Source organism: Amia ocellicauda, chromosome 8, assembly GCF_036373705.1.
Source record: "Amia ocellicauda isolate fAmiCal2 chromosome 8, fAmiCal2.hap1, whole genome shotgun sequence".
In the NCBI taxonomy this organism is placed as follows: Eukaryota; Metazoa; Chordata; class Actinopteri; order Amiiformes; family Amiidae; genus Amia; species Amia ocellicauda.
Window position 1 is genome coordinate 16689960 of NC_089857.1, and position 14067 is coordinate 16704026.

At 34.2% G+C, this 14067-nt stretch overlaps 1 protein-coding gene across 4 annotated transcripts in view; it reads left to right on the forward strand.

The window, feature by feature from the left end:
* The window catches only part of ccser1 (coiled-coil serine-rich protein 1), a 247361-nt gene extending 237228 nt beyond the window's left edge, over positions 1–10133 (forward strand). Inside the window, exon 10 of one of the 4 annotated variants that reach the window (XM_066712216.1) lies at positions 4209–10133. In XM_066712216.1, the coding sequence (XP_066568313.1) occupies positions 4209–4682 (474 nt within the window). In that variant the 3' untranslated portion in view covers positions 4683–10133. The remainder of the gene's footprint in view (positions 1–4208) is intronic. The other 3 variants (XM_066712217.1, XM_066712218.1, XM_066712219.1) reach the window with 3 other exon arrangements.
* The last annotated feature ends 3934 nt before the right edge of the window (positions 10134–14067 follow it).

Consider the following 14067-nt stretch of genomic DNA (forward strand, 5'->3'; position numbering starts at 1 on the left):
AACCACATGCTATTTACTTTAATTTGAGCTTGAACCAATAGTCTGGGTTACCCTTGTCAATGCATTTTGCAATTATAAAGCCATGAATCAAAACTCCATCAAGCTGGAAAATCCCTTTATAAAAATATCTGTAATCTACCCTTGTTATCTGCATGTAATATTTTGCACTGATACACTAAATTTCAAATTTATTGAATCTCCAGCCTTTAATACGAATGACTCACAGATACCTGATCTGTCCCCAGCTGTTGCCTGCAAGGCACTACTTGTATGACATGCTGTAACCTTTATTGGTACAGAGAAAGAATAGCATTGGGCTGTTTGTGATTGTTTAACACTTTTAAACATGTTGCACCGCTCCGGGACATTCATCTGACATTATTCAGAAATTGTTGTCAAAACCAGAAAAGTCAGACAAGGACAATCTCTATTTATTATTATTAGTGCAGAGTCTATGTTTCCTCTGCTTCCTATCACACTTCTGTCATAGTTTGACCATGATTTAAAAAAACACATAGGTTTGTACACATAGAAATAAGAGCCTGCATATGCCATGGGTTTTAATTCTGTCATAACTGAATTCATGTTACATTTGCAAAAAATATATAAAATAACTCCAATCTCGGATTTTCATTCCTTTAACAACCTTTAGGAGTGTCTTCTAAAAATATACCATCTGGGGCCAGTTGCATAAAACTATATTAGACTTTATTTGACAGTTAGACTAGTCTAATGACTGACTAAGGACTTAGCCTCCTCGCCCCCAGGCTAACTTTGAATTTAAGTCTATGTTTCCATTGAAACCGCTTGCCACAGACTATGGCAATCCCCCCAAACATTGAAACTCCTCCCCACAGACTTCAATAACCAATCCTGTGGTCTGTTTACGTTTTGAGGGCGTTTCCTCTAAAATATTTGTTTTAGCAAATTCTTCAATCGTCTCTACACATCTTCGCTGCACAGAAAGAGGATTGTTGCTGTAACTTTTTTGTTATTTTATCCCACGCCTTGTTTTTCAGTGCGTTAGTGTAAGTTTCAGAAAATTACCCACAAAGTACATATTTTTCTGCATTATATTTATCATAGATTTTCAGTTCATAAAACTGCGATCATAACTATTTTAGAGAAGCATCCGCCATGTTTTTATTTATCTTCAAGTGTCTTAAAATACCCATAATGCATTGCATGATTGACTAAGTAAGCCAAGTCTAAGGAAAGACTGTTTTATGCAACAGTTTTAACTGAGTGTCAATCGTTAGTTTGACTTATAATTAAACTAAGACTTAGTCTATGTTTATGTAACCGGTCCCTGTACATTCTAGTGTGCTGCAATGATAACACACCTTCTTAACATTTTCTCTTCATTGTTAACATCATGACAACTTTGAAAAAGTTTAAAGGCAGCCACTTGAATCTCTTCTCGATGGGAGATCACAGCATGTCCTCTAGCCATCCCACTGCTTAACTAAGACTCAGATGTTTAGTTTACAATGCCTGAATGGGTAATGATTGTCTTTCAGTGGAAAACCTGAGTCCTGCAGATGCACTGTAGCTGAGGTGGGTTAAGGTCACATGAGTACTGGTATCAGATGAGGTGGGGGGGATTCTATAAACTGGGCAGCAAAGTTAGGAGACTATCCTGGGGCTACAGTCTGATGTTGACATTTTCTTTGCCTGGACCTTTCTAAATTTGCACTGATAAGAAAGCCATCAGGATTATTATTATTATTTCTAGTTATTCTGGTTATACACTGTCCTAACTAATTAGAACTAAAAAAATCATAAAAGTAGGAAGTCCAGGTCCTTCAGTCAATCAGAACTATTATTATTATTATTATTATTATTATTATTATTATTATTATTATAGAACTTGTTTTTGTTTCTCCAAGATAACTTCTGTCAGCTGGTCTCGTATCAAGAGCATTGGCCTCAACTACGTGGCTGGTTAAACTATTTCAAGCATTAACCACTCTTTGAGTAAAAAAGGTATTCTGTACATCTGTTCTACATCTACTTTTCATAAGCGTCCATTTATGCCCTTGTGATCTATTTAAAGTGCCACATTACTGAACAATATTGTGCCTTGACTTTGTGTATTCCATCAGACATCTATTAAACTATTAAACTCTATTAAAAGGAAAGTTGTTCGCATCATTTAAACCACACAATGTCTGGTTTACAGCTACAGTTAATTTTACACCTCTTCTGGCATCACCCCCCAAGTGCCTTAATATAAGAAATATTATGAATTATGATTATGTATTTTATATATATATATATATATATATATATATATATGTTTTTGGAAATGTGTATTCTTTGACAATTGTCAGTTGTCTACGGTAAGGCCATCTGCTAATAAATAATAATAATAATATACAAAATGCATCACTTAGTACACACCAAATGGAGATAAAAGCTTAAATCACACAGTGACTTTATAGCCATTTTTGTCAAGGATGACAGCACATTTTTACAGTACATCAGGCATCATTAAAAAAGGATGAACAACAAGCTTTCAAATACGGTATGTTGTAGCATTGTGTGGAGTGGGCACATTCAGTTGCCTGTGAAGGTGACCTTGGCTGTTTTTCTACTAGTAAATCGTACCTCTGTGCTTTTACTTTTAACAAATGGCAAGCAATGTAAAACAGTACACAGCTGAAATACATGATGCCTTTCTATGTAACAAAATGCAATGTGACCATCAGAAGGGCTCGTTATTTCACATTTATATTGTGATTTTGTGACTATTAAACGTTCAATTGGTTTTGAGGGTTTTTAAGATGATTTATCCGCATTCTTTTAAAGTGGGATGTTGGAACCATCCCTGGAGTTCAGATGTACTAAGGCCTCAATGTTGTATTATATTGCAACAAAAAGCGTTTTTTCCCCACTGCTTATCAATAACAATTGACTTTTGATGCTGTGTATCTTCCACCTGCAAGGCAAATGTAAATGATGCCCTTATCCAGACCTCTAGTGGGCTCTAGTTACTCAGTTACACATGCCACAAAACTCTCCCAGTTTACCCTGGAGAATACGAGGCTGAAACAAATATTTTCCCCAGAGAAAGCTGCTGGTGAAATGGTGCCAGAAGATTTAATTCGTGTTTTGAAGGTTGTATTAAATTTTTTTTTTTTTTTTTTCTCTGGAAGCAGTTTCGTTACAAGAATAAAGGCACCAGTAAAATATTTTTCCATCTACTGGGAAAAAGATTGAAGAAGATTAAATAAAAATACAAGGAAAAAAAATAAAAAAAAGCTTAATTAGTTTCAATTTAGTTCCAACCTGATCTAGACTCAAGACATACTGACATACTCTGAGTAAACTCAAGACCTGGCTATTTTTCATCTTTGATAACTTAGAGTTTCTAAGCAAACATACTTTTTTCTGAATTTCCATTACCTTAACTGTATTCTGTTATAAGAAAATATGAAACACGTTACGAATGTGAAATTATTTAAATTTGTTTAATTGGACTTCTTACACAGCTACACATCTTTTCATGTAATAATAGCTCTGCTCACTACTTGAACTGTCCAACGGCACCAGGAGAGATAAAGACAGAGAACATGTGTGTCATTCGCCCTGTCATTCTTTCCCTTTGTTCACATTGAAACCCAAAGCACAAGCAGCAGAGGGAAGGCTTGTGGGGAGGCCTTGTCACATCATTAATTGATCACCCATGCAGGCATCCAAGCACAGAAAGCCACAGGAATCACTGAACAGGGGTAGTCAGTTTCGGCACTGCTCCTGTGTGCCTCCCTCATATTCACACCAGTGATCCCTGGACCATGGGGCCCAACCTGTATTTGGCCGAGCAGAGATCCTGCTTGGGGATGTTACATAATAACAGTGAGAAAGGTGAAAACCTGAAATCAAATCAACGATCAATGATCCATCCTATTGGATAAGTTATTAAGCAACTCTGCAGGCTGAGACCGTGCCTTTGACATTACTATGTTATGAACTGACCCCATTCCCCATTGCCACGTGTGATTGTATGCTGTTTGTATTGTAAGCCTTCAAATATAAGATTTGATTTCCATTAGCATTCATTAATTTTATTTTTTTAATTTGATATCTTTTACATTTCTGCACATACTGAGCAAGACCTGAAACACTATAACAAAGGCAAAGCAAACATAATAACTATGTAGCCGCATGAGTAAAATAAAATGATTTGTCTTTCTTTCCTTCCACAGGCTACATGTCTAAGCAGAGCTATGAGCCAAAACCTCAGCATAAGGGACAGAAGGTCAGCACGTACTCTCATCGGGGACCAATTTAATCGCCCATCTCCTGATCGAATGGTAACCTGCGAGGACAGAAATTGCCAGGCCCCCGGTGTGCATTTAGGAGGCCTTTTGAGAGAGCAAGAAGCTCATCGGAAGATGGAAACGGCAAGCACCCAGATTCCACGTGCCATAGCAGCGATCAGCTCCAGCACCTCCCAGACCAAGAACGGCCCACTGCCCGACACACAGGGACATCCGGCCAGCCCTGCGTGTCAGAAGGAGAGAGTCTCTTTGCCCAGGCAGCAGTCCACTTTCACAGGTCGGCTTGGACAACCCCCAAGGGGCCCCCTATCATTGCACATGTACAGCAGGAAGAACGTCTTTCTCCAGCACACACTACAGACAGCAGAGCTGCAGGCCCTGAGCCAGCAAGATGGGTAACCACGCCCTGGGCAAGGCCGATTCCCACTGAAGTCTCCGAAAGACACAAAACAAAACAAACTAAACAGCAGCACTGTCAGACATATAGACATTGTTCTCACATCGTAGCTGCAAAACCCTCCTGCCACTGCTTTCTCAACCTTCAGCTGTGCCATGTATATTTAACTATAAAAATTAAACTGTTTTTTGAAAGTTTTAAAAGGGACTTTTTTGTAAGGAAATGCAATCAAAAAGGAAATATTTTCTAATTTTTACTTTCTACTGTGTCCCCTAACATCATATTAGATATTAAATCTTTCAATATAACAGTGTTGAAGATATGTTTTTAAATATGCATAGTGCTCTAGAGGATTAAAGTATATCAACAAATCTACAAAACTATATTCTAAGGTTTTCTAATTTAAAGATGCAGTTAATGTATAATTTGACTCAAGGACAAAAACAAGTAAAGACAGAGAGAGATATAGGCAATGAAAATAAAAAGGTTTGTTCGCACATTAAAAAATAAATCACAATAATGGTGGCTTAATATAAAGGGAAGACAGGCAGATCGGTTTAAAGGGATATTAAGATACTAAAAAACAGTTGCCCAAAATGGTTTTGGAAAAGAAAAATTAGGCTGCAAAAAATTCATATCATTCCATTAGTAATAAGTGTAATTACAAATATGGTAAGATTTAAAGGATCTGGATGTTGAAATTGATTTTATTACTTCCCGAGCAATAACACCTTGTTAAACCTTTTGTGATAACATAAACAATACGGAAGCTGTGTACATCTAATGTGTCACAAACAATACGTTCTCCGGACAGAATTTGCCAATTTGTTTTCTCTTCCATGGACAGGTGCATTGTCAGCTTTTAAACAGACATGATTAAATATTCATAATTATAGTGTTACAGCAACATAAAAATCCATTAAAGGAAGAATTATTGCTCCCAATATAAAACTTTTGTAAGTGCATGCATTTTATTAAGGCGAATCAAATTAAAATTAGAAAGACATTTTATATGTATATTATGGACCTGTAGGTAGTTATAAAACAGATTTTACACAGTGTATTAAAAAATACAAATAACAAAAGCCCCAAGTTCACATTTTTTGATACAGATACAAATAAAACGTACAGCTCATGCAGTCGAAAATGTATGGTGTGATTTATAAGTATACAAAGGACTGTTCTTGTATGCTTCAATACTTAATGATAGTAATAATAATACTAATGAAGAGATGATATACCTGGTTTTGTGTACAGATTAGTTTCAATTGAAAGCACACAATGATGCGTCTCTGATGGTTTTGGATACCGTGAGGTGCATGAGATGGTTTCAGAATGAAAACTGTTTAGCTAAACTGCCATGAATAACTTTTCTTGAACTACTATAAAGAAATGGTTATCCTTTTACAGAAACTTTGTTCCCTTTTCCAGTTTCTAATGAGACCGTGTTTGAAAGTGGCACACCAGCTCAGAGCGAAGGACACTTTGAGGTGAAGGAAACCCTCAAGAAAAAGATGGCTCCCCCCGGTCTTTTGTTCTAGTTTCCCAATTCAGTAGGGAACGTTGCATTTCTTACCACAGCCTAGTTATACAGCATTTTATTGTTCAGAAAATTAGTTGAAGGGGAAAAAAGGATCAGAAAAAGTTGGAGAAACTTGAACACATCTGTTTTTTATTATTATTTAATTATTCAAATTACTCAGCTTTGACCTGTGGCATTTTCACGCATACCTATACCCTTATGACCTTGAATATCAGCATACTCTTTTACATTGAATTGACTACCTTATCCTCAACAAAACACAGTAGGCCACATGACCATTGAAATCAATCACTGTTTAGTTTGGTTAAACATTATTGGGATGTATAAAAAGCGCAATAATTAGGAATGGTCATTCTGTTGAAATTGATTTGTGTTTGTATGTTTATTAATCTAAAAGTGGAGTTTAGCACAAGAGATACATTCTGCATTATGTTATCGGTACATAAAAAGAAAAGAGCTTAGTGCCTATAAAGGTGTTAAATTAATTTAGTCTGGGTATGATATAGGAGAATATTAAGCAGAATAGTGAACAGAAGGCTGCCTTTGCTAACAAGTTAATTAGTGCAGAGATAAATTAGGACCAGAAGACCTTCGACCCAGGGCGATAGAGATCAGACAAATCAAACGATAACATTATGGAAGGACAAAGCTGTTATAAATGATAAGTGCTTTAGAATATTTTTTGGCTGTGTCTATACTAAGTCAGATGACTAAAGTTATTTCAGCAATGCTCCCCATCTCATTTTTAGTGGACAGTGAAAAAAATAAAAACATACAAATTATTTCCTTATTTTATATTCATTTATGTGTTTTAATCAAAATTGTAGGTCATATTTGGGCATACTTTAGTGAACGGAGCAGCATACTACATATATGAATAATACAGGGATGAATATGACTCATGGGGGTGGATAAAGCCAGTGTTAATGAACAAATCATTATTGAGCACTGCATTTTGCATTTTAAAAAGGTTGTTATGTATATTTCTTTATTAAGCTGCTGTGCTAAACTGTTTTTCAAATTTATGTTGAGTAATCAATGTGTTAACGATCAGCACTCTTTGTAATTATAGGTTTTTTAATACAGAATTGAGAAAGGAAGTCAGTTTTCATTGACTTTTTTAGTTTTTGAGTTTTTCTTCTGGAATTTGTTTCCAGCTGCAAAAAAAGGTTCATTAACAAATGGGTAAATAACCAGGCTGCAGACCATGCTCTGCTCATTGGTTTGAAAGAAAAGTAATAATTATCTTGGTATTGAAAGGGGCAATCTAGTTTCTAAAATATTACCAAACATTTACTTAAACATTAGATAACTTTTCAATACAGCTAAACCCAATTACTGCTCTTTTCTCCAAACAACTTTAGACTGGTAAAGTAGTTTAATTACCTTGCGATAAGGCTGTCTACTTTGCAGATAAATGAATGAATAAATAAATAATGACTCCATAGAATAGCAGCAGAAAGGCTGTACGGCAACAGATAATTGATATGTATTTTCTGTGAAAGTATATGTTAGTATACATGTTGTCTGTCTTATTTCCCGGATACTTTTTAATGTATATAACATGTTAAAATAATAAATATGTTAGCTTCTTCTAATAATGCTTATATATCACAGCAGTGTAGATGAGTTGAGTCCGAGAAAATAATCCATTCAGCACAGTCAGAGGAATTTATCAATTTTATGTTTTACAAATTATACATTTTTAAAATATGTTTTTTTATTATTTATGTTTTGGGCACTTACACTACTTAAAATGTAAAATGAAGTGTTACACAAATAATATGCATTAAGAAACAACAACAAACATGAATGGCACTTTAATTTACCAGATGTTAAAATTAAATACAGAGATCATGTGATTGCTTCTTCCTGTGTCGACTTTCTGAGCTGATGATGTGCTGCTTGTCATGTTTTTCCCATCATTGTGTTCTCAGAAGGTTTTGGATTAATAATTCCACCTGTCTTTTGCACCATAACTGTCCCTCCAATAGATTTCTGCTTATAGTGGACTCCTCATCTCCTAGTAGACGTAGCCTTCTTCTTCATTGAAAGGGATTAATGTTAATTCAGTATTATAGACACTTTATCCAAAAAGAGTGAAATGCAAATGAAAGGTAATACTCAGTAATCAAAGCGCATATGGTTTATTTCATAGCTGTATATGATTTATACAACATATGTGAATGTGTACAGTTTTTACAAAAAAATTAAATAAATAGTGGCTGTATAATTATTGACAAAGGACAGGTGTGACCTGTGATGACCCATATATATTTTCAATATTTTCATTATTTCTTATCTTTTATTTTCAGTGCTTCATCAGTATTGATTCAGAGATTCTATTTGAAACTCCTGTGCTGCTAAAGCTGCCATTACTGTACCACAGCTATACTATACTATACTATACTGTACTGTACTGTACCACTGGGTCACTGCAAAACCCATCTCTCCCGTTCTTTATTAATATGTCTTGTGCATAGTGCTCTTGATTTTGTGGTGATCGGCAATTTGGCATGTACTCTTAAGTTTCGTTGTGTTTATTTTATTTTCGTTTTTGTTCAGAATCGATATAATATGTTCTTTTGAGCCTAATTTAAAATTTAAAATGTTGAGACATATTTCCATATAAATTCAGATCCATATTTTTGTAAGTCCCACGATCAGTCTGGATTCAAGCACTTTTTATTGATTATACAACTTTGTTTGTACACACATACGGAGTACAGTATTATAAAGTGAATTTATGTGAAGCCAAATGCAAAGATTTGCAGCCCCCGAATTCCTATCATATAATATAGTTTTAGGGTAATCCAACATTAAGAGCAAAACATTGGGGTAAGCAATGTTTTATTATTATCTTTAGTTACATGATAAGTTCTTTTCTATTTCTAAATGCAATAACCTTGAGTATGGAAACAGGATAACTGATCAACATAAGAAGTGATAACTGCATGAAAGACCGATCAGATCAGACCTCAGTGTTGTAGTGCTGGTTAGAATGACAGGGTTATCTTGCTATATCTCGCTGTTGGGTATTGTATGACATATCTTACTGGATCAGTCTCAAAAGATCTACCATGGTCAATGTCACCCTTCGCTGCTGTTCTCTGAAGTATGCATTTTAGCAATATTGCCTTTAAAACAACTTGACATTCAATGTTAGAGGCTTGAAAGGAAGAGTGCTAACCTCTTCCCAACTTTTCCTCTGGGGCTGAGAGAGAAATAACACCCCAAAACATGCCATCCCATCATACCCTCCCACCCGCCGTGTGTGTGACAAATATGGTATGCCACTGGTCAAACATGAGTTCAGCAAAGTATAAATAAAGTGAAGGCTTTATTATGAGTTTTTTTTCTATTCTGGTTCCTAACACATATAAGATAAGGTACCTGTCATTTCAAATTGGAAACAAAACCTGGTGGGCTTTGAGTACAGTGGACAGGGTAGTTTATCTAGTTCAAACAGGCTTTCCAACAATGTGACATTCAAACTCATGACTCCGTGACACAGATTGTTTATATATATAAACTTATACAGCTATGACTGGCCTGCCAGCATTTTAACTGTGATATTTTTCCAATTTTAATCAGTGTATTAAAAACATGTCTTCATATTAAATTATGGTAGCTCAATGAATACAATATTCTGTTTTTCCAGGAGTTACAATGTTTAATTGTAAAAAGTGATACTCCCTCCAAAAACTCAATTTAACTGTTTTATTTTTTGTTTACTGTTTGGTGATTTGTGTTATTTAATAATCTATTTTAAAGGAACTGCAATGTATAGTGTTAAGATCAAATCTGGTGTAAAAATGTTTTTAAATACATCATGGTACCCGAGTTGTTATGATGATGGCTCTTAAATGGTTGTATTATTTGCTCCTAGTAAAGAACTGTAAATTGTAAACTTTCTGGTGTCCTTTTATTGATGTTATATGTTTGCATAGTACACAAATCAATATTGCATCCCCCACAAAAAAGCAAAATGAAACTATTTGCTTCACATCAGTCTTAGTTCCAGATTATTATTCAAGTTAAAGGGAAGAATTCCAGAATTCCAAAAGTTTATAAAATGTTGGATATTTTCAGTGTTTAATTTAATGGATATATTATATATTAACCATAAACTTGTATTTTGAAAATCCACATTATTTAATCAAATATATTATCTGTATCACATTAAATGGACAATTAGATGTTTATGGTATTTAGAATAATATACAACTACCAGACAGAGGGAGAATTACAAAAGAATAATGCATTCCAGGCTAAACGTTTCTCAACAGACGCCCATACGCAGGATGACTTACAATCGTTAAAATATATAACATTAGTTATAAGTTATATTAGTCTAAGTGTTGCCAGTGTCCACAAGTCGCAAATTGAAATGGTGTAAAGAATTGCTTTGTGTGCTGAGATCCCAAGCTTGTCCTCTCTGTTCTTTCTTTTTCTCCGTTGGCTGCTCTGTAAGGAGACCCTACCCTCGATTGCTTCTGACTGTAATGCTGGGGATTTTTGTTCATAAAATATCTGACGAGCTGCATCCTTGCCTTCGTCACTGAGCCAGCAGTTGGCATTTTGTAAAAGATAGTTACAACTCACTCCAGGCTGTTATCACTAAATATCACCACTTAACCCTTTGTAAATGGTACATTATGATTACAGTTGAATTTGATTAATTATATAATTGCCCACAACAATTATTGCCCAATTGCCCACAAGTGTTGTGTTTTATTTTGTTGGTTTCATATTAGCACAGAAAGCCTTCATAGATTTTTGACAATCAACGAAGAACAGTCTGGTTTTCAAGTAGATAGGATATGTCTTCAGATATTGATCAAAATTGATCATAAAAAGAGTTTTGCTTTCCATTGGGAGATTTGAGCTCAAAATGAGCTCAAGGACAAAATTACTGCCTGATAGAAAACTATACTGCCCTAAATATTCATAAAGAAATTACTTTCTAAGGGGAAAATCTTCTACTTCTAGGTAACAAACACATTAAAAGTGCATTCCACTAAATAATTTAACTTATTATTAACATTTATTTGATTTTATTTAGTGACATACAGAAACTCACATACTAGGCTTAAACCTTGTCACTTATATATAAAACACAGAATAAGCATTTATCAATTTTGTGAAAAATCTAAAACCTACAAGTAAATACAAAATTCAATGTCCTAGATATCCAGTGTTATGTCAATCACTGGCAACAACACTTTTTAGAATAAAGACTAAATTACGGCTATGATGGCATTTTATTAAATTAAACATTAACTTATTATTTATTTAAAATTATTATATATATATATATATATATATATATATATATATATATATATATATAATTTATTTATTTTAGGTTTTATTTGGTTCAACACTCATGAAACCATTACTTCCTTATTAATCTTCCTAACCTTAGATGTTTAGAAAGTAAAGTGGATTTGTGTACTCATGTAAGCCCTATTGTGAATTGACATCAGAACATCTCATAACAGCACAAACTACATTACGAGAATAGAAACATCAAACCCATTTCACAAAATTGTCTGTGACCATTAATTAATGTTCCACAAAGACGAACATGCAACATTGATATATCATTCATTTCATAGCAGATGCCCTTACCCAGGGTGACTTACAGTTAACTGAGAAACATTTCAAAGCATTACAAAGTGCGTATCAATAAGTACTCAAAGAGTCAGAGCAAAGACAGAATTGAATATATATATATATATATATATATATATATATATATATATATATATATATATATATATATACTTGGGATTATTCCATGCTCTAAACCTTATTGTTTCCTGAAACATTTCTGATTCCTAAACCTTAATGGTAATGGATGGATTAAGGATTACACATTTTCTGCGAAATGGTAAGCACAATGATTTTGAGTAATGTATTATACGAACAAGATTTATAACCATTCACTATGGAACACTCTCAATAAAGGACAATTTCTGAAAAACAACACGGCATGAATTAATTTTCCTCCTTATTGGAATGAAACCTGTTATTGAATTAGAGTTTATTTAACCCTCAGTATCATAAACCTATCAGGGACAGAACAGTTCTCCTTTTAAAGACTATACTGCATTATATATAAAAAAAAACATGTGGTTCATCAGCAGACCCCCCATGACTCTGTAAGCAATTTTGGAATCGGCCATCTTATGAAAAAAAGAATTATTACTGTTATATATGTTATATAGTATAGGATTTCTTTAGAACCCTTGAGAAGGTTCTATTGGAACCACAATTCTGTTGCATTTCCACAGAATATCTGCTCAACAACTTCCACAAATACATTTCATGTTAGAAATGCATTCACCAATATGATGATGCTTTCTGGCATCAGTGTCAGTTCTTCAATCTTGGGCTGATATAATATGTAGTCATGTGGCTATATACCCTTCATACCTTCCACCCTGGACTAGTCTAATGGGTGACTGCATGGTCAGCAAAAGTGACATCATACAGGTCCTGTACTCATTATTTTCTTCCTGATTATTCACTGTTGGCATCTTTGGTGTGCCCCGCTGTCACTGCAGACAGCATTATGAGAAAAAGAAACACAACCCTATATGTGTGTGATTTTATCCCTCACAGAGCCTTATCCCAGTTCTACTCATGAGTAATTTTGAAGGCCTATATAAATTGCATATCCCAGACTTTTTGCAGTATATATATATATATATATATATATACTGCATACTGCATACAGTATATATACTGCAATATATATATATATATATATATATATATATTATTTTTTTAATTTTTTTTTTTTTTCTTGTTTCAGAGACATTTTAATTTATGAACCTGCGATTTCAATTATTAACTTGTCAAGCGTTACAGCAATTATAGAGCTGTGTTCTTCAAATGAAGGATTGCATTTTTAAACGTCCACCTAACAGCTCCCTGGAGTTAATTCTGTTTTACATGAGTTGACAAGAAACGATGGGAGTACAAACACTCCAGGATTACCACAAGAAAAGAGGCAAAAAGAAGAAAAACTAGTCAATAGTACATAACAGTGCATGTATTAAAATACAATCTATATACAGCTGTACCTTAATTAATGTTTTGTTTAGGTGTGTAGTTTGTAGTTGGAAGTGTTGAACCACTGAAAATAATTCACAATTTCTCAGGCATGATGATTTCCTTCTTTAAATCCTTCTGCTTCTGCATCCCTTACTTAAACTGCATGTTCACTTTTCTGTACACAGATTTGGGATTTGTATGTTATGCATGTTTTACATTCTTATAATAAGCACACCTGTACATACAGTAGATTAATTATTTTTCTTTTTCTTCACTGAATGGTTCAAGGCGATGAATATTCAGCTTGTGGGAAGTACTGCCAAAAAGATCTGTTGAGATAAACAGTAGTAGCGTATGGCACCTTTGTGATTTGGCTCAAGTCATATCAGATACTCACAAGGAGACTGAACTGAAATGATCAGTTTATGTTGCAAAGCATAGAACTGTTTCATAAGTGGTTACCTACTTTCATTTTGTGTTTCTTAAACATACATTCAGTGCTCTGAAGGAAATCAAAATGCACCAAAGACCAAAGTGCATTAATAAAACATGTTCTTGCATCTGTATTGACAATGGAACAAACAGATACTCGGTAGGAAGGTAGGAACAGATCTTACAAAGGCAGCAAAGTGTCCATAATTAGCAGCATTTAATGATGTTTGTTGTCTTATATATATATATATATATTAAAAAGGTAAAAGCTGGTATATAGCTCAATAAAGTTAAGACCAGTGTTAGAACAAAGAGAAAAATAAATCCTACAACTGGATTCATGTTAG